The sequence below is a fragment of the Equus przewalskii genome, chromosome 32 (assembly GCF_037783145.1).
Source record: "Equus przewalskii isolate Varuska chromosome 32, EquPr2, whole genome shotgun sequence".
In the NCBI taxonomy this organism is placed as follows: domain Eukaryota; kingdom Metazoa; phylum Chordata; class Mammalia; order Perissodactyla; family Equidae; genus Equus; species Equus przewalskii.
Genome location: NC_091862.1, coordinates 22,296,332 through 22,318,268, shown reverse-complemented (window position 1 = coordinate 22,318,268; position 21,937 = coordinate 22,296,332). Strand labels below are relative to the sequence as shown.

Here is a 21,937-nt window from a genome sequence, read left to right as displayed (position 1 = left end):
GTCTCGTTTTAAGTTTCGCAGGAAACTCTTCGCTGGGATGGACAGTGTGGGTGGACTTGCTCGTCTTGTCACAAGATATGAAGATAGTGCTTCAAAAACACACTCACTTCTTTGAGGCTCGGAATTCCTTAATTTAAAAGAAACAGGTCCCTCAAGCCAATTAAGCACACAAGTAAGATCTGGGTGCATCAGAATCTAGCAATCCTATATCCTCTTTTAAAAGGACTTGAAATTCCCCAGTAACCTCAGAAATTATTTAACTTATTAGGCATCTTTTGGGCCAGGAGTTCCCTAGAAGTAAGTTAGCTCTTGGGATGGCTGAGATAGAAAACATTGCCAAAAAACTGCATGCAAGACCCAATTCTTTTGGGCCCTGATCTGAATCCAAATTGTGATGGGGTGGGGGTAGGGGGGCAGCAACTCCTAGCTGGCCTCCCCACCCATTACTAGTGACTTTGTCACTTGACTCTTTTAAGGCACTTTGCAGATTAGAATCTGCTAAACACGCATTTGGAGGAAGGTTAACAGTCCCAGAACATTGGTCTTCTTCCAAGGGAGAACACTTCTCTTGGATGCAACCCTGGTATTTCAGATTCAAATTCAGTATCCTAAGGCCTGAAAGTGAAGTCTTACTGTCTACAATAGAAATAACTGATAAGGATTTAATTAGTAGTTAATTGTGGTTTGCAGTGCCAGTCTAACCTTATTTTTATTGCTGGGTCCTGCAGTTCTTGGGGCAAAGAGAAAGAGCACAAGGTTGCTGCTAGATCTCAAAAAGGGAGGGGTGCAGAATAAACAGAGGGCGCCTCTGTAAAGATTTCTGAGCCAGTCCCATGGATAACGATTCTCAGTAAACAGCAGTCCTTTGGGACTTCGCTATTTATGTTGAATTTAAAGGTGGCCTTACCTATAAAGGATCTGAAGTTATTTCAGTCATGAAACAGACCTTTTTTCCTTTAGATTTTGACATTAGGCATATTTGGAAACAGGAGTGAAATGCAACTTCCTGTCTTTGGCGGCGATAGCAACGCGTAAAGTTCAGGCTTTTCGAAAAACCTAAAGCAACACCACCTGATAGCCCAACTAGGTGGAGATAGTTCCGTTAACTGAATTTTCAGCATGAAATACTAAGTAAGCAACCAGTCTGTTGAATAAAATAGCTGTTTTTTTTTTTTTTTTTTTTTGCGGGTGCAAGTGTAAAAATAAATTGTGCAACTTTCCACTTGGTGGGAAAGAGAGCCAGGTCCCGTTCCAGCCGCTTTCTCCCGTTCTTGCAGGTGAGGTCAGCTGCTTGCTTTGTCCTTTCTTCAGCCAGGGCATCTCTGCTTTAGGAGAGTGCTGATTTCCCTTGAGTGCTAGTCGGTCTCAGCGGCTCCCAGCAATTGTCTTGAGACCATTGGAAGGTGCAGGTGGCTCTATGCAGGAGTCTGTTTGGCGGGGGCTGTGTTTTTGTTTTCCTGGAGACCTCTAGAAGACCGGGAAAATACCTTTCAAAGAAATTTCACTGCCCCAGTTGCTCCAGATCATAAATAACCCACTTCTATCATTTATTCCTTTCAAAACCTCTTAACAGCCCTGTTTCCACGTGCTTGGGTGAGGAGTAGAAGTGGTACTGGGGGGCGTTGACCTTTCTTGGATATTGGTGGGCGGGATGACCCTTCACGGCCATTATCTCTGTGATCTCTAGCAACAACCCAAATGTAAGTTGGATTTTCCTATTCCACGGGTGAAAAAAAGACTCCGAAAGGTTGAATGACTTGCCCAAGGTTACCAGCTAGGATGCAGAGGAAGAGATGATTAAATTCAAATCTTTCTGGCCCCAAAGCCCACTTTTTTCCTCTACAGTACTCACCGGTCTGTGTTTATACTTAAGATGACTATTTCTCTTTTTTTAAGCATATCCAGAGTGTTACCAGGGTGCCAAATAAGCTAAAAAATTAAACTAAACAAAACATTTTCTTACTTCTCCGGAAGTTTTAATATAGAGCCACACAAGTGTCAATCATCTCTCCATTTGTGTTTATTCCTCTTAAGACACTGGTATAAAGGAGGATATTTGATTCTCAGTTGGAAGTTGAAATAGGAGAGGCGATGATTTCCGTTTAGATTGGAACAAAAACTTGCTGCTTGTTGCCAGTCTTAAAGAAGGCTTCCTAGTAATTGAGCGTGTTATTATACATTGTATAGTCAGGTATTTGCCACTGCAACACTGGGCCACTTGTAAAGGACCTTGTAATTCTGCCAGTTTCTGATGTATTTAGTGAATCAAAAGTCTAAAGTATCAATAGAGAGCTAAACATCCATAATAATGTTATATTATGAAAGACTTTGACTTCCTAAAAATACGGTTTCATAGTTTTCCGAGGGATTCAAATTCTCACGTGTAATGCCTAAAAAGAATGGGAAAAACAAAAGCAGTGTGGATTCAGTTCAATTGAGTGGGGTGATTTACCTTGCCTAGTTTCTTTACCATGAAACGAAGTTGCCTTTTGACTTCCCTAGTTCGGAGAAAGAAGGTGAAGCCTGAAGAAAAATCTGAGATGCCGAATGTGTGGAGAGCGTTTGGAGAAGGAGGAAGGGAGTGTCAGTGTGGTGTGTGGGGAGGGGTGGCTTTTGAAAAAATGAATCCTCACCACGCATCGCTGTGTGAAAATAGAAAGTTCTTAACAGGTTACTTCACAGATAGATTATTTCAAGTTGTCCTTGATGGGTTGTCTTTTTAAAATTGCATAGTAAGCAGCAATTAAGCCTTTGTTCACCTGAAAAATTTGTCAGCTGTGTCTGTACCATTCTTATGAGTGTTAATCATCCTTCCTGCTGGCTTTGATATTTTCTGAATTTCAAACTTTGGTGTTTGCTATATTATCTTTCAAAATATTTGGAATTCTACAGGAAGGCACTGTTGGAAACAATTTCCTCTGTGTGAAAAAAATCTAAAGACCTGCTAAAATAAATCATAGCCTAGTTAGGCCAGGCCTTGTACATTATTGGCAAACATTTGTCCATGATTTAGTTACTCATTTTGTAAATATTTATTGAGTACCTTCAGTGGCCTAGGTGCAGGCTGGGGGTACCACAGCAGTAAAATCCTTTTGGTCCCTGTCCTTATGGGACTCTTGATCTTTTACTTTTTTTTTCATATACTTGCTCGTGGAAGAGGCAGGCTTTTTTCTCCCTACTCACTTAATTAAAAATTATTTTGTGACTTCTGGAAAAGTCGGTGAATTGCAACTAATTGCTTCTGGAGTTCAAGCTACAGGCTTTCTTCATCATTCTAGTCTATATTCAACATTGTTTCAAGCCAGTATTGAAAATCGTAATAAACATTGTATCAGAAAAGAATTTTGGAATACTCTGATTGGCTTGATGGTGCCCTAATGGGATTGAGAGGCTTCCGTGTGGTGGTGTACCCAAGTCCTGCTGGTACAGCTTGTTCTCTGGAAGACTTGCCATTTTAAAGAAAGAAACCAAAATAGAACATCTTGTAAGTGGGATATCCTTAGTGACTATGTTGGAGAAAAAAAATTAAAACCAACCCTAAAGGCATCATTACTATAAAATTACTTTTTAAAAAAATGGCTAATGGATTTGTTTCTGTCTCCCTCCCTCCCGTGCTCTCTCCCTCTAGAGAATTGTGTACCAACTAGGGAATATTAATCCATTGCTTTTCAGTGACTTTTTAATGGTTTCCTGCTTAATTTGGACAGGGTATTTTCTACCTTTGAAGCAGCATTATGAAACTAGACTAAATCTCTGTAACAGTTTTACCCTGAATTTTAACTCAGAACTTGAAGACCATGTCACGCCGTGCCTGTCGCTAGATCAAGTGCTTGACTGTCGCTGTGGGAGCCCATCCAGACACCCCGTCCCCTGGGTTCTCACCCCGTGCCGTGTTCCTATTTTGGAACGGATGGTTGCTTGAACAATGTCAGCCTCTGTCGTACACTGGAAGCCTCCTGAGGGCAGAGTTCCAATCCACTTTTGCTCACTATTAGAGCCCCAGTGCGTTACCTCGTCGACAATAGTTGCTCCATAAATTGGTTTTGAACGAATGGCTCCATTCCACAGTAAGTAGATTTTTCTCCGTCCTCATTTTTTGTGGACTTTTCCTTCCTTCTCTTCCTTGTTTTGTCTGACACTCGCCTCTCCTTGGCAACTCTTCCATGTCCCTCTCTGTCATGGCGGCTCGCTTCTCCTTCAGCCCTCGCCATTGCCATTCCACTGCTGACGGCCGTTCCTGCCCGTTTTGCTGCCTGTACTGTACGTATTGTCATTTGAAGTTCATGCCGCGCCGCTGAGTTTCCCTTCACATCTCCTTGCTGCTGTCGTCATCTCCTGACTTCCCAGTCTCTTCCTGATATTCCCCAGAGGAGGTTCAGGCTCTCCTCTCCACCCCACATCTTGCTGTTACCCTGAGGAAGTTCAGTCCCCGTGTGGCTAGTCTGTTCTCTCTTGGATCTTCAGGCTCTCCCTCCCTTCGGGCTCTCTCCCCTCGGCCCGTAAACATGCTTGAGTGTCCCCCACATTTGGTGAATTGAAAACAGATAAATAAATGAAATTTTTCCCTTTACCTGAAGATTCTCAGTACAAAAGAAGTCCAAAGTTCTTTATCTCGTGAAGCTTACTGCCTCCTGAATGTACGCATTGCTTAGGACTTTACCTTTGGCCTCAACTGCCATTTTTGTTTGGAACTTCCACACCGACTTTCTGCTGGTGTGCTGATAGTGTATTTCTGACTGTCTGCTGGACATCTCCCCCTCGGTGTCCTGCCAGCACCTGAAGTTCCTGAACACAAGCCATCGGTCTTTTCTCAAAGTCTTTTTCTCCTCTTGACATCTCACCTTTCCTCAGAGAGATTCTGACCATGGGGTTTTCTCTTGACTTCTCCGGGTGGTTCCTCAGTCTCCTCACTCCTCCCTCCTCATCCCTTGGACCCATTCATCATTCCCAATCCGTTTTCAGTGCTCCTGTCCAAGTTCAGATGCCTGAGTTGTTGCAGTCACCTCTTAACCGAACTCCAAGGATATAAATCTGAGTGCCTTGGGGACTCTGTGATGAATTGATGTACATTCTCCTCTCAGCATCCTGTTTTCCATTGTGCAAGGCTGCAGCTTGTATCTCCCAGCGTCCTGTTTTCTGATGTACAAGCCTGTGGATTTCATTTCTGCCTTGGGTAGACAGTCCAGAATTCTCCGTGTGGCCCCCAGTCTCTTATAGAGCTTGGTGTGACTGCCAGGGAACTGTTGGACGACAGAGAGGCTAGTCACATTATATGTAGACTCTCGGGGCTCTTATTTATCCACCAGCCTTTTCACTAAAGATATCGGTCCAGATTTATTGTGTTATTTTAATAATACTTCTGTTAGACTCATCCTCTCTGGGGAATTTTTCATAATTTTTTCTGAGGCAAAATTTAGCCACTCACTTAAAAATCATGAAATTTCATTTGATTTTATTTTCCAATTTATCTATCAGGTCTGCCAGCATCTTCCCTAAAGTTTCATCCCCATGTGCATGCTCAGCTAAACCGAGTGGTCGTTATGCTAACATAGAGGAGGTGACATTCTCTCTCATTTGGTAGTTTGTCCCATGGGGATGTGTTGACTTTTTCTTCCTTTTCACTAACACAGCAGGCCCTCTACGCACGTGACCTGCTCCCCGCCCCCCACCCCACACTCAGGGAGTTACTGTAGGAGACGGCTAGTTCCGCAAGGGAAGGAAGGTGGAAGGAAAGTCGGTGGTTCCCCTCTTGTTTTCATCTCTGTAACAAACTTCTTGCTGTTTCTAAGCACGGCCGTCTGATCTGTTCATAGAACCCTTTGCTTATAGTGATAACAGTGATATTCAAAACTTAAAATGCCTTTGTTGACATTAAAATTGGTTTTCCTTTTGCAAAGGAAAATTCCTCTTCCTACTCAATCAGAGTTTCTTTAAACCCTAAGTGCGAGTGACATTATTTAATCTGTTAAATATCCTGTAGCGAGCCCAGGGGATAGTATTCGTGTCAGTGCGTGAGGATGTCATGCAGCTGCACAAACATCACCGTTCTGCAGGCCTATGGGCCACAAGTTGAAACTCTGAGATTCCCTGTCCGTGCTTGCAGACAGATGGAAATCTTTAGTAGCTTTTCCCTTTGGGGGTTTAAAAATAATGGCTGCCTCTGTTAGAAAAACAAGTTAAAAAACTGCTGGTATCAAATTTTCTAAAATTAATACCATGGTAAGTAAGGATTCTGTGCAATCAAATGACCATAGTTAATATAAGGGAAGAGGACACTACCTGCACCCAGCGTGAGTTCAAGTGGGGTGACACGGGTATTGTTTTAGAGAGCAGAACAGTACCTGCCCCAGCTCTGGGTTAGTCCAAGGAAGTGGTTGAGGATAGAATTGAATTTTTATTCATCAGGGTTTCTGTCTTGCCTTCTCTTGAAATAGAGCCCTCTTCCCACCCGCAACCCTCTGACCCATTTTGTGCAAAGAACACTCAGGAGGCAAACTATGGAGTTTAAATCCCACACACACCAGCTGTGTGATGTTGGGCAAGTTGCTTGGTCTCTCTGAGCTTCAACTTCCTCGGTTCTAAAGTGGGACTACTAATAGCAGCAACTTCATAGTGTTGTGGTGATGATTAATGAGGCAGTATCATAAAGCACTTAGAACAGGTCTTAACATGATCTGTAAGACCGTATACTCAGCACAGAGCAGTGTGAGAATCAAAGAATTTTTTAAGTTGGAAAGGAGCCTGGAGATCATTTAATCTGGGCTCCTAATTTCACCAATGAAGTATTGGGGTCCTGGCACAAGGTCATAGGGCTAGTTAAGTAGCAGAGTTGGCCTGGGGCTCATCTCTCCTTGTGGCTTACAGTTAACCATCCCAGTTGGAGGGTCAAAACCCGGAACATTAACGGAGATTTATGGCCTATCCTGATTGTGCAATGTCTTCTTTGCTTTTTGCTCTCCAAACAGAGTCTTAGGGCTCTTTTAGAGATCTGAGGAGGTGCTGCTGGTTCACCATGAGTTTAGTTATCATATTCCAACCAGGTCAGCCTCATGGAGTGGGGAAAAGCCCTGATTGGGAATCAGATGACCCAGACTGTGTCTCCGCCACTACTTAATGATTTGGGAGGACACATAGCTTCTTGGGTCTCATTTTCCTCCTAGAGAAGGCTTTCATGTAGGATCATGTAGAACTCCTGTATGAAACACGATTATTGTTCCCATAAAAGATAACGTTGTCCTCAGTGTTTCTGTGAATTGCCTTGCTCAGAACTGCTGCTTACTCTAATATGCAGAGTAAGAATCCACATAAAGGCATCATTACTTACAGAAAATAAACTACCTCTTCACCTTTAAACTTGCTTAGATGAGCTTCTAATTTAGCACAGCGTCAAGGTAACCTCAGAAGACGGTGGGCAGGGAGATTAGCTTTCCAGAAACCTAGGAGGGAAAGGAGACTATTTACGTTTTCCAGATACGAAAGTGGTAGTGATATCCTTTCTAAAAAGAAAAGCTGTGCATAAAGCTCATCATTTTTAAGTACTCTATCATCTGAGGTCTTGCTAAGACAGCATATTTTTTCATTTTGTAATCAGGTAGCTTCGCTTTGCAATGCTCGCGTATTTAGATGAATCGCACAGACATAATGTTCGGTGAAAGAGGACGGACACGAAAGAGTGTGCTGTATAATTCTACTGAGCTGAAGGTCAAGAACACGGAAAGCTAATCAGTGGGGGTGCAGGTGGGCACAGGGGTTACGTGGGGGTGGATGAGAGGATGGGGATTGACTGGGAAGAAGCATGAGGAAGCTCTCTGGGCCTGCAAATGCTCGAGACCTCAGTTCATCACCTGGAAGGTGACTGCATGCTCAAAATCATCTACTTTGTGTATGTCCGTTATCACTCTAAAATTATTGTGGAAAAGCTCCATAGTATTAATTTCAGTGACAGTGGGAAATACTGATCTGATCCCAAGTCCCTTTAGATAACTTGATAGTTTCTTTCAAGTGACAGAGGAATGGAAATTGGCAAATTTGAAGACAACTTACAAGAGGAATCTTCCTCCAGGGGAACTAAAATTCCTTCATTTTATTCTAATATAGCAATGTTTTTTACGTTCTATTCTTTTCTTTAAATTTAATTTCTTTTTTTACAGTCTTATACTCTCGCTGGATTTAAAAAGAAGGTGGCTAAATAACTTTAAAAATATTTTTAGCTGTGATTGTTACCTTAGTGCTGATTATTTTTTAAAGGAACTGTCAGCTAATGAAAAGCAGTTTTCTTCTGCACCAACTAAGATCTGTTCTAATCCTAAAATTCTATAATTCTCAGACTTTTAAGTAGTACGTTTATATATAGAAAGTATTCACATTTTAAGTATATAGATTTATATGTAGAAAGTTAAAAAATCCTTTGATTCCTTTTTTAAAATTTCACATTTAACCATTTCACATGCTCAAGGACATGACTTTATAAGTTTGTTTTCATTTTTTCCCATAAATATGTATCGTGGGTCTATTATGAGCACAGCACTGTGCAATGAGAATGTTTTTCTTGGCATTACTTTCAAAGGTCAGCCATCCTTGATTGGTTCTCCTTCAGGCCGTCCCCTCCTTGATTTCCTCCATAGCGGGTACTCCTCTTTGTGGTCCCAGTTCCAGCATCCCGCTCCCTGTGAAATGATCCCGAATCACCCGCTCAGTTTACCGCCCCCTTCCCTGGGCCCCTCTGCTGTTCCAGCACCTCCGCACTTGGCTGGCGCGATGACCATTCATCAGTCTGCCTCCCCAGCTACACTGCAAGCTCCTTAAGAGCCAGCATCCTGTCTTACTGTCTGTGGCAGTCAGTTCATGGCACCAAGTTAAAGCAGGCCTGTGGTACCTGGGTTAAGAGGGCCGTCTCTGGAGGCAGACAGACCTGACTTCTGCTCTAAGCTCTGCCACCTACTCGGTGCGTCACTTGAGGAAGATACACATTTAGTCATTATCCAGTCGTATAATATAGTCAATAAATATTTACTTAACCCTTCTCTCTATGAATATAAACACACACCCCCCACACCCCCACACCATCCCCAATATTGAGCCAGATGCTTAGCCTCCCTCAACTTAGTTTTCACATCACAATTAATGGGACTACTGGGGCCAGCCCCGTGGCCAAGTGGTTCCACTCTGCTTCAGTGGCCCAGGTTCGTGGGTTCAGATCCCGGGTTTAGACCTACTCCACTCATCAGCCATGCTGCAGTGGTGTCCCACAACAAAATAGAGGAAGATTGGCACAGATGTTAGCTCAGGGCTCATTTTCCTCAAGCAAAAAAAAAAAAAAAAAAGAGGAGGATTGACAATGGATGTTAGCTCGGGGTGAATCTTCCTCGCAAAGAAACAAATAGGGACTATGAGCTGTTGTGAGAGTTAGCATGAGCTGATGCAGGTAGAGGCCTTAGCACTGCCTGGCCCACAGTAAATGCTCAGTAAATATTAGTTATTATTAATTCTGCTATCAGTAAAGTGCCCACTAGTTTCCACTTTCAGAGGAGAATGAAGTCCAGGGTGGGTCAGTGGCCAGTTTATTGTTGAACACTGCTCGTCACACTCTTCTCACCCCCGGGAGCTGTGGGATTTCTGTTGCTGAATTGTACCACGCTTCTCCCATCCCCACGTGTTCGGGAAAAAAATGGATCAGCTAGAAAATGTATCCTCAAGTGTCATGAAATAAATTTCAGTCCTTTAAATTTACCTTTGATTCTCAAGTAAAATTTTATTGTTGAAAACAGTTCAGCTTCAATGATTTAAAAATAAAGCACAGGGAAGGTTCTAATTTTTATTCCCCGATTAGTCATTCTGTATTATTCCCCCGTTTGTTGTTCTGTATTAGCAGCACACAATGTTGATCCCAGCATAGGATGTCTGTGTGTGTGTCGGGGTACGTCTGGATCTCCTCTCTGTGGTTTCACAGTAACTGTGGGTGAGTACTTTGAGCCTCCATTCTGTAAGTGGAATGGAGGGGTAAGCCCGTTGATTAGAGGTAAGCCCCTAGATCAGAAGTCAGTTTCGCTTCAGCTTCGTCCTGTGAACTCGCCCAGTAAGTTCCAGGGTGATCACGGACAGTAAGGGTAGGCCCATTGTCTACCCTTTTGCAAGGTGTTGAATACATTTCCCTTATTTGCTTCATCATGTGCTAAAAAGTGTTGAGACAGCAATTTGATGACCTGTAAACATTCTCTTAGTGACAAAATACAGGGAATTGGAAGTATTAATAAAGGGAGATTTGGGAGAGACGGATGGGCGATTCTAAAGCATGTTACTTCCTAAAACTTCTTTGAGCAGAAATCTTGATTGTTGGTAAATGACAGTACCCTCTGAGCTCTCTCTAGAGCTGAGACCCTGTCCCCTAAGACTCTCCTAAATCCTCGTCCTCATTTACCTCGATGTTAGCTAATGTCACATTTTAAAAAATGACCCCTTTATTTTAGAATAGGTTGAGATTTGCAAAAAAGTTGCAAAGATCGTACAGAGAGTTCTCAGTTACCCCCAACTTTGTTTCTCCTCTTGCTCGTCTCTTCTGGGTGTGATACATTTGTTACCACAAAGGAACAGAGCCTTGGTGCGTTACTGTAGCTCGGTCCCACAGTTTATTGGGGTTGCACCTGTTTTCCCCTCATGTCCTCTTTTTGTTCCAGGATTCCGTCCAGGGCCCCACATTGCGTTTATTCGGCATGTCTCTTGAGCCTCCTCTGGGCTGTGGCAGTTTCTCAGACTTCCCTGGGTTTTGATGACCTTGACAGTTTTGAGGTGTTTTGGTCAGGTATTTTGTGAACGTCCCTCAGTTTGGTTCGTCTAATGTTTTTCTCGTGGTTACAGTGGGGTTTGTGGTTTTGAAATGTGATTCTCACCCGTCATATCAAGAGTCCGTGCCGTCAACACTTATCCCCGATGAAGTCACCATCCATCGCTCGGCTGAGGTCGTGTTTGTCAAGCATCTCCACCGTAAAGTCACTGCTTCCCCCTTTTCACCCTGCGGTCTCTGGAAGAAAGTCACCGCCTGTAGCCCACACCTAAGGAGTAGGGGTTGGGATCCACCTCCTTGAAGGGAATATTTACATAAATTATTTGTAATTCTTCTGTGCGGATGTGTCTGTTCTTCCACGTTTGTTTATGTATTCAGTATTTATCTATCTCAGTATGGACTCGTGGATATTTATTTTATACTTTGGATTACAATCTAATACTACAGTCTTTATTTTCTTATTCAAATTGTTCCAGCTTTGGCCTTCCTGACTCTCTTAGTTGGCTCCTGTGTGACTTTGACAAACTCGCATCAGAATGTTTTCTGAGCGCTGCTTACTTTCTGGCGCTAGAAGATGCTCCAGGCTCGTCTAGTATGTCCCTTGTCCCAGCCTTGGAAGCAGCCTTTTCTGTAAAGAGATCTGGTTCCTCTTATTGGGGAGTGCTGTTGGAAACCAAGACCTGAGTGCTCCGTGTGCTTGTTGAGGATGTCGTTGCTTCCAGGCCCTTGGAGCAAATAGAGGGGGAAATACGTGTGTGTACTGAGCCATATACTCACGTATCTGTTATGTATCTGTCTGTCTCCTTATCTGTCTATCTAATCTCTTTATCTATCTATCTGGCCAAACATGAGTTCGTTCTGATGTCTCCAGCTCTAATCCAGTGCCTCCTGGATCATTCCAGCTTCCCCCTTCGCTTGTCTGTGACCTCCCTTCCTGACAGTGAGAATCCTGGCTGCCGGCATCCATCGTCCGCTTGCTTGTTTGTTCCATCCCAGTGTACGTGGATAGCCGTTTCAGAATTGTTAACTCTGTTTAGTACCATACATTTTAATTCTTCTGTTCCTTTTCACTTCCCTTCCACTGGTCATTCATCTTACCCCCCAAAAGGGAAGACGTTTGATCCCACCCAGTGTAAACTCTGATTAGCAAGAGAGTAAGGATCTCCTTTAGACACTCAAGACAAGACTAGCCCCTTGGCTTCCTTGAAACCATTATCCAGTCTCATCTGCGATGGCTCATAGCATCAGTTCACTCCGACCTGTTGTCCACTTGGTTCTGTGCCCAGAAATTGTATGTAAGCCCCTGCATATGACAACACACATTCTCAGTCGTTGTTTCCGTTGAGAGAGAGGCCTCACGAAAGTGTGGGAAATAAAGTTGAATCTTCCATAAATGCTGCTCTGCTGTTTCTTTCCCGTATGTTTTGGGGCCTTGAAAGAGAACAGTGGCAGAATTAAAATGGAAATATAAAAGCTGCAACAGAAATTTAAAAAATATAGTGATAATATTATGTAAGCCTAATAAATTATATAGGCACAAAGAAAATAGTCTAGAAACCAAATTTTAAGGAAGTAAAGATTGATTTGCTTCTTTTTTTACTTTTAAGTTCTTGATGGTTAAATGTCAGATGTCTTGGACCCTGCCCTGTTAACGAGCACGTTCTTTGTGTAATAAACTCACTGTGAATAATACTGTAAGCGTAGAGTGAGTGCAGCAGGGTTTTATCAAAGCATTTTTTTTAATCACATATGATTTTTCTTTAATTGTTATTACTGGGCTTCAGAAATGTATTCTCATTAACCTTCAGATATTTAGGGATATTTAGGGGAAAATTGAGGCCACCTTTGCCGCCTCCTTTTCTCACGGAGTGGCTGTCAGTCTGCAGAATCAGTGCCAGTTCTTTCACGGAGGTGTGTTTCTAAGTATCTTTCACATACGACGTTTGTGAAGTGGAACATTCTGCCACCTTTGTCTCACTTTCTCAGTGACTGAAGTAAAAAATGGTGTTGGGAAAAATCTAAAATATCACGTAACTGCCCAGTATGATAAAAACACTGCAAACTCTCACATGAAATAGATTGAGTTTTTCTAAGAATCCTTGTCATTCAGCTCTCAGATCTCACAGGGAAGCATCTCCCAACTTGTCATTCATTTTATATGATAATTATGTAGCCTCATTTATTTTTGCCTTCTTTGGTCCCATTTGCACTGGGACTGCCTAATTTAAATGGCAAAAAAAACTTGCACATATTATCCGAATTCTTAACCAGTTGGCGGTGTGGGGATGTCCTGTTAGGTGTGAGCTGGTTTCCGTGGGAAGATAGACTGAGCTGTATCATTTAAAATGTCTACGTTCAAAGCTAATGGCTGTATTTCAAAATATTTTAAATATTTAAGAAATATTTAAAATATTTTAAAATGTTGATCTCAAGTGTGAAAAAGAAAGTTCTGATGAATGACCGGTCACTCTTCATAACATGAAAGTGGATCAAAATTAACATTTAAAACAGGAAATTTGGACGTTCATCTGGGATTTCCCTGGCAATTTACTCTTATTGGTGTGTAAATGCAAAATTCAGTAGACTTGTTGTGAAAACATTCTTTGAACATTTTCAACTGGGTTTTAATGGTAAATTGATCCAAAAGAAAAATTATAGAAATAGCAGTGACACTGGCAGTGTCCTAAGTGTTTGGAGGAAAAAAGGGAGTTAATGTTGTGTTCCTATCTCTCAGAAGCAGGTGACAATGGCAGTGTGGCCAACCGTGCCAACATATGATGCCTAATTGCAAGTGTGGTTTGCTGTAATAGCCCAACAATTACAAACTTACAGGTGGACTCGTTCACTCAGGAAAAAGGTATATGTGTGTGTGCACTGCTGTGGTCATTGGAACCAGCCCAGGCCCTTTCCAGAGTAGCGATTAAGACCAGAACTGTAAATGCGTAAAAAAGAAAGATAATGGCAGTTAATTTCTTATGCAACTATAACATTAACGTTAAGGCTTTCGTTTTTCACTCATCAACTACCTCACTCAGTCTCCTCCTCTGTCACCTTCTGTCACCTAGGGAATTATTTCATTTTTGTTTGTTTATTTTTGTTTTCATGAGGAAAAATAGCCTATTCTTCAGTGGTTCAGATCAAGTGCGGAATTTTTCTGTACTGCCAGGGAACTGGATATATGGGTGGAGAGAAAATGAGAAGTAGATGTGTCTCTAGCCACAGAGGTGAATTTGAGATAGAAACCTTAGTTCCCATGTTTGCAATAGTCAGCCCTTTTATATTTCACCACATTTAAATTGTTCAAAATTAAACCCTTCAGCATAAAGTATCAAAGAAGAAGAAACACCGTACACTCAGTTCCTCCCTGGGTTTGCCCCTCATTGAAGGAAGGCGGTTGGACGGGAGTGGAAGCGAAGTAAATAATGATTTAACCTTTTTACTCTAACTTAGTTTCAAAATCGGTCTCTTCCGTTTCTCTTTCTGTCTATTGCACTATGACCAACATGGGTTGGGTAAAGTAGGGTTAGGAACCATGTGCAAAAGAATCAGTTACTGCAGGACCTGCATTTCTACCTGAAACTGGAGGAGACTTCACTACGGGGAAGAATGGGATTTATCCTTCTTGGTTGGAAGGAGAACTCATTAAGAGTTAGCTGTTGGCATGTATTGGTTGTCTTCTTTCATTCAGTTTAAGGTTTTCCTAGTTCTTGGTATGTCAAGTGATTTTTGATTAAAACTTAGACATTTTTGTGTGATGTTATAAGACTTTAAATCTTATTGAAACCTTTGTTTTAACTGCCGTTGTCTGACACTTCTCCAGCACGGGAAGCCAGGGGGAGGTAAAGATCCAAGTTCCCCACTCATCCTCTGCTGATAACTGGTGGCAGAAATCGAAGGAGGGGAGTCCTCATTACTGTTGGACATAGTGGGATTTCCAGATCACCATGTGTGCTCTCTGACCCCACAGTGGGTGGGGGTGGTCTTGTTCCCATTGGGCAGTGGTTTGATACCACCTCAATATCGGGAGAAAGCAGGAGGAGAGACACTTGGTTACGCTGGGTAGGGGTGGAAGTCCAGGCTCCCACATGGTCTCCATTGACACTGTAGAGGATGCTTCACTACCAGCTGGCAGGTGTGAAGGTCCTGGCTCCCTACTTGGTCTACTCTGACACCACTCTGACAGGGGTGTTGGGGCTCCTTGTCTGAGCTTCATGTGGGTGGAAGTCTAGTCTCCCCACCCAGCCTTTGCTTGCATGGATGGTCGTAGTTTCTTCTCTGGTCTTTGGATGAAGTAGAGCAGTTATTATGTAAAAGTTTTCTGTCTTGCTAGGCTGTCCCTTTCCTGCTTCATTGGCTAGAAAGAGCAGGCTTTTGTTGAGGCTTTTTTGGTCTGTGCCCATTGGTGTTTCCAGGTTGGTGACTGCTTAATCTGCAAGTCTACTATGTGAGAGAGAAAAAGAAAATCAGGGATCTTATCTCCGTGTTGTTTCTTGGATCCTGAGCTCACAGGATGGTCTACTTTATTTTCACCTTGCAGAGTCTTCTTATGTTTGTTTTATATAGAACATTCAGGGTTTTTTGAGTTGCGCTTAGCAGGAGGAATAGGAAAAAGGAAGTCTGTTCCATCTTCCTGGAAGCAGAAGTCCTTGCCATTCAATTTTTGTTTTAGTTTTGTTTTTCCTGATATTTTGTTATGTAAGTTTTGAAGATGAAAGAATTATATAGTTAACCACTACATATCCACCACCTAGATTCAACCCTTAACATTTTGCTATATTTTACTTTATTGTATATTTATCCGTCTGTCCATTCCATCTATTCATCCATTTATTATTTTTGATGGACCTTAATATACTTTACCTCTAAACATGTCAGCATGCATATCATTAATTGGACTTCACTATTTACTTATGGTTTTTTAAAGATAAATTTTACATGAAGTGAAATACACAGTCATAAATACCGTTTGATGAGCTTTATGTAATCTATCCCTTGTTGAGATAGTTTCCATCACCCCAGGAAGTTCCCCTGAGCCTCTTCTCAATTAATTCCTACCTGCATCTCACTCCAGGAAGCAACTACTGTTCTGATTTTCTTTCTTCTTCTTTTTTTTTTTTTTGCCGTAAATTCATTTTGCCTCTTTTAGAACTTCATATAAATAGAACCACACAATATGTACTCTTGTGTGTGTCACTTTTTTTCAGCACAATGTTTTTGGAGATAACAGTGGTTTATAACATTATATGAATTTCAGGTGTACATCATTATATTTTGTTTTCTGTGTAGAGTACATTGTGTTCACCACCCAAAGTCTAATTGCCTTCCGTCACCATACACACGTGCCCTTTAAATTCTTTCACCTCCGCTCTCCCCTCCTCCCCTCTGGTAATCACCAGTCTATTCTCTGTGTCTATATGTCTGATGGTTGTTGTTGTTGTTGTTATCTTCCACATATGAGTGAAATCATATGGTATTTGGCTTTCTCTGTCTGACTTATTTCACTTAGCATGCCTTCAGAGTCCATTCATGTTGTAGCAAATGGCAAGATTTCCTCTTTTTTTATGGCTGAGTAGTATTCCATTTATATCACATCTTCTCTATCCATTCATCCATTAGGTTGTTTGCAAGTCATGGCTACTGTGAATAATGCTGCAGTGAACATAGGGGTGCATATATCTTTTTGAATTAATGTTTTTGTGTTCTTTGGATAAATACTCAGAAGTGGTATAGTTGCATCATATGGTAGTTCTATTCTTAATTTTTGAGGAATCTTTTTACTGTTTTCTGTAGTGGCTGCACCAATTTATGTTCCCCCCAGCAGTGTACAAGGGTTCCCTTCTCTCCACATCTGCTCCAGCACTTGTTGTTTCCTGTCTTTTTATGATAGCCATTCTGACGTGCATGAGGTGGTATACCATGGTAGTTTTGATTTGCATTTCCCTGATAATTAGTGATGATGAACATCTGTTCGTGTGCTTGTTGGCTATCTGTATATCTTCTTTGGAAAAATGTCTGTTCAGGTTGTCTGCCCATTTTTTGATTGGGTGGTTGTTGTTGTTGAGATGTATGAGTTCTTTATATATTTTGGATATTAACCTATATATATATATATTTTTCACATGCGTTCATGTTGTATATATCGATGGCTCATTTTTTTTATTGCATGAATAATACTATAGTTTATCCATTCTGGACTGTTTCCACTTTTTTGCCATTAAAATTTGATACATGGGATGACATAAGTCGTCGCTGTCTTCCTTCTGTTTTGAACATAGTGCAAGACAACTTAAGGTTTTGACTTTTATTCTGATTAATAAAACGTTTAAGGTACGTAAAGATATGTTCTGTCACATACAATACCCACATTTTCCACTTATTTCTTGATGTTAGTGATAGCTGTCAGTTTCTTTTAAGCGGAAAACTTTTTTCTAATAGAAGCAAAAGATAATTTTAGCATTGTAAAACTTACAATTTAGCTTCTTGGCACTAAATTTTATTTTGTGAAGGAGAAACCATGATTTTTAACTACACCGTAACTGTAATATTCATTACTGAGAATGTCAAACCAGCCTCTGGAGGACGATCCTGTTTTAGAAAATACTATTCCTGCACGAAATATTGATGTCGTTGCTGCACATGGCTTCCGCCGTGTTTCACAGATCCTTATTTGTCTGGCCCTACTCATTATTTCAATTTCTTGCTTCTCTTCTGTTTCTCCAAAATGATTAGCTAAGGACATTATAATTTCTTATTGATGGATTTACTGATTGATATCAGGGGAGTTCTACCAACTGGGAAATGGGGCAAAATAAGTGTTATGTGAGATTCCAATTAAAATGGGCATGTGTTCTGTTAACAGTGCAGGAAGAAATAGGTGATGTTGTTTCAAACTTTGATTGCAGCTTTGCTCTGACTTTATTTTTCTTTATACAGTTGATGGACTGGACAAAGCTTCTATAGCAAACTCAGATGGCCCAACAGCAGGTTCCCAGACACCTCCCTTCAAGAGAAAGGGGAAACTCTCCACCATCGGTAAAATCTTTAAGCCTTGGAAATGGAGGAAAAAGAAGACCAGTGACAAATTTAGAGAAACCTCAGCAGGTATGAATATCATAACTTTGTTAGAAGAGAAGATAAGTTGTTAAATTTTTCAAAAGGTATAAAATTGTGTCTTGCAGGGTTTTTTTTCCCCAGAAAAAATTAATCCATATTTGAAATGAAATTATTTCATTTAAGGATGGAAGAACTTAGAGTTCTGACTTGCCTTCTTTTCCTACTCACTTTGGCTTTCCAGTTTATTCTTGTTTTTAAATATATATGTGTAAAATTCATATAAAAAATGGACGTGTAGGGAGGGGGAGGTGAAATGGAAAATCAGAAGTGAAAATGTTATTTGCTTAGTATCCATTTATACACATACATACACACGTACATACTCTCTGTTATCTATCTACTTAGTTCTACCAGCACAATCCTATTTGTTAATTTAAAACAATTTTTAATGTCTTCTTTGAATGTATTTGTTCTGTGGGAAAAATTTAAATATCTATATAAATGAAAAGTGTTACTATACTTATTGTTTAATTTTAAATTTCCGTCATGTCCTTAGGACAAATAAATGGTCTCTGTCCTGGGCTGGGGGGTCATAATCCTATTGGTGTGAAAATTCTTATTGTTATTTTATTCTGCGGATTTGGTAAACCTTAAGAATTACATTATTTAGTGCCTTTCGTATGGACTCATGGAGGAAGCTGACTTTAAATCTCAGGCTGGAATCGAACCCAGTTTAAACAGATGTCCAGTATTAGTGGTGTTTTGTTTAAGATAGAAAGGTGTTTCTCTCTTAACATAAGTTCAGCTTTCTCCAAGCTTATTGTCCAAAACGATCCCTCTGTCACAATTTCTCAGTGCGCCACAGTCTGCTATCGTCAGTGTGTACAGGGTAAGAGCGTATCTTACTGGTCGTTGCTGGGATAAGAGCTGTGAAATAAAATAGAAAATGCCCCACATAGCACAAGGATATGGAACAGGGACACCAAACTCCCTGAAGAAAATTGTCTCTGATGCATTTGCAGCTATGTAATTTCTTTGAGCATTTAATATTTAAAAAGGACTAATGTTACTGTATTTGGGATTGGTTTTGTTATAATCCTAGAGGATGGGTGAGCATAGATGAAAGAAGATTGGCCATGAGTTGTTAAGTGTTTAAACTGGGTAATGGGTACATGGGGTTGATTATTCCCATCTCTCTACTTGTAGATATTGGAAAATTTCCGTAATAAAAAGATAGAAAAAGAATAGAGACTTGGCTTAGGGGCAAACAATGATAGCTTGATTATTCAATCCTCTTTAGTCCCCAGTGGGCTTCTTGGATTAGGAGGCAGTGGGACGTGGTGGAAAGAGTGCTATGCTGCTTGAGGACACCTGGGTTCTGGTAGTGTCTTGCCACCAAGGCGCCCTGTGACCTTGAGCAAGTCAGATCAGAGTTGAATGAGTTGAATTCTAATGTGTTTTCAGTTCCAGATTCTGTTGTGGGTCCTTCACTCCTTCCACCCCTGGCTGGGCCCCTGTCCCTTGTTCTTGAGCTGTGAGTGGAACCACACTGGCCTTCTGAAGTGACTCTCTCGCACGTTTCCCTGAGCAGTAGGAGATCTGGTTCTTCAGGTTACCGTGGCTGCCCAGGAAGGGAGGAGGGCTCCAGCCAGTAGCCGTAGGAAGATGTAGGAAGATGTTGAGAAGAGAGCGTGAAGTCTCTTCAGTTGTCTCTCTTGTTCTCTACCTGAATCTGGCTGCTGACTTCTCTCTCCCTAAAGCAGAAAAGAAAGCTACAAAGAGCCTTCCCTTCATCTTTCCTTGTCACTCCTTTTTAATCATTTTAATGGCGCAGAGGCTGTAACATTTCCACCAACTCTAAATATTTAAGAAAAGTCACTTTACGCCGCATCAGGGGTTATTTTATGTTACCCCATATTTATTGAGGATAGCCTGACCGTGTTTGCATTCTCTATTTCCTTTCCGAGTTCACACAGGATTTTATGTACGTTGAGCTCCAAGAGGTTATTTGAGGATACTGTATTCCTAGTTCCTAAAAACTACGAAACCACATTAAAAACCTGAAGAAATTATTAGATGCCTCATTGGGGTTTTTTTTGGCATCAAAATTGTGACATAATAGAATAAAAACAAGCCAATCAGATGTGTTAACAGTTCCTTGTGAATTCATCTGCTGCATTTACTTGCCTGATTTCTTTTTAAACCCAAATTATTAGTAATATTTTACTTGAATTTCGTAAAATGTTGTCGTGTCCCATTATAAAGTATTTTATTGTTACCTTCTATGTATGTTTATTTTAAGGCTTAAATTTCTACTGAGTTTTGTAGAATGCCTCGGTGAAGCCTAAAATAGAGGAAACTACAGAATGGTAGATCACGTTTGTTTTCACATTGAGGAAAGATGTCACATCCAGAGGAAAACTGGTGCAGTGGAAATAACCAAGAGAAAGGTGTTTTCTTCTTTAGTAAATTAGCTCAGAAATGGGGAAATCCAGCTGTCCAAATGTGACCAAGGCCTTGTACAGTCTGGCAAACTATAAGGTACGCCTTAGGCAAGACCCACAGTATCTTGGGATATGAAAGAAGTTGAATTCCTTCCAAGAAAACTAACTCTTCTCTATTTTTCCTTCTCTTAAACTCCTGGCGTCAGAGTCACGTGGATGTGAATCTTTCCGTGTTCCACTCCACAGTGATTAATACTGTTTTTCCTGGTCTGGGTTTCTGTTGTAGGAACTTTTAATTGGTCGTAGATGGGATGCAACGCTGATTTATTAATGCTATATGATAATGCCGTTGTAATCACACGTTTACAATGGTGGTGGGAGTTCACAAGGCTCCTGTCCTCAACCTGGTCTTGAGTCAACTGTATTTTGGAAGGCCATCTTGTCTGTAGGACACTCAGGGCCTGTGCCCTCGCTTCACGTTCTCTGGCCTTGTTTTAAAGCAGAAAGTTACTTGTGTCTTGAGCTCTGTTGAGACGGGGCCATAGGCTGCTTGGTTCTCGGGCAGAGGAGTCCTCTTTTCCGTTTCCTTTCCCAGGTGCCTCTTCACTTTTTATCTCCTCAGTGAGGGCCTCCCTGGGTCCTACCAAGCTCAGGATTCTCTTCTTTCCTTGTCTTTAGAACTCAAAATGTCATTTACACCTTTTTTCCTCCATAATCATGTCGTCTTGTTCTTCTGGAGGACAAGAGGTGGTGGCTGAGCTTTCTCCTTCTGGATCTTTAAATGTGCGTTCATCTCTCCTAAGCTCAGAATACAAACAAATACCGTATCTACACAGCTGTTCCTCTAACTCGTGCATAGTCTGTTAGCATCTAGACCAAACGTCTTGAACGCCCAGCCTGGGCCTGCTGCCTCCACGTTCCCTCCCCGCTCGTTCCTTTCCCATTGCGGTCCGCGCCTGCATCCAGCACCACGCTGAGGCCACGCCAAACCTCCTCATCGTGAACCCTAGTTACTCTCTCATTTTCGTCCATTTCACCCTCTACAGCGTTTGCCGTTACTGATAGGTCCTTCCTTGATTTACAGAAGGGGTCGTTATCTTGGTTTTTTGACCTTCTTTCTCTCTTCCCCTTCTCATCTCCCTAAACCTTTGAGGGAGGTTTGCTCCATGTCTCAGCCCTTCCCTTTCTCTGAACGCGCCCTTCCGCATCACATCCTCTCTTCTCCGTACCCACATCCTCAGACCCAGACACCAGGCCCAAGCACGTCTGCCTGAGCCTCCGAAGGGCAGCACTGCCTGAGGACTGCCTGTTACTCCAGATTCATTCGGATGGTCTGTGTGTCTACAGGGAACGCATGGTCATGCCAGGCATTGTTCTAGAGCCGGGGATCTGCAGCCAGTAAGCAGCCAAGGTTCCTGCTGTCATGAAGTGTTCGTTGTAAAGAGGTGAGGTACTGATAGACGCCATGAGTGAGCACGAAGAGTGAGGGAAGAGGGACTGGTCCTATGTACGCATACGTTCCAAACCAAAACAAATCCCCGGTCGACCCCAGATGTTCTTGCTATTGCAAACATGGCTTTCTTTGGCCTCCAGACTTTGAACTGTGTTGTTCTTTGACTCTTTCTTGCCTGTTACCATCTTCTACATTCTGTTAGTTCCT

At 41.7% G+C, this 21,937-nt stretch overlaps 1 protein-coding gene across 6 annotated transcripts in view; it reads left to right on the top strand.

The window, feature by feature from the left end:
* The window catches only part of PHACTR2 (phosphatase and actin regulator 2), a 249,617-nt gene that overhangs the window by 140,411 nt on the left and 87,269 nt on the right, over positions 1–21,937 (top strand). For all 6 annotated transcript variants that reach the window (XM_070602773.1, XM_070602776.1, XM_070602778.1 and 3 more), the window contains exon 2: positions 17,714–17,881. In XM_070602773.1, the coding sequence (XP_070458874.1) occupies positions 17,714–17,881 (168 nt within the window). The remainder of the gene's footprint in view (positions 1–17,713; positions 17,882–21,937) is intronic.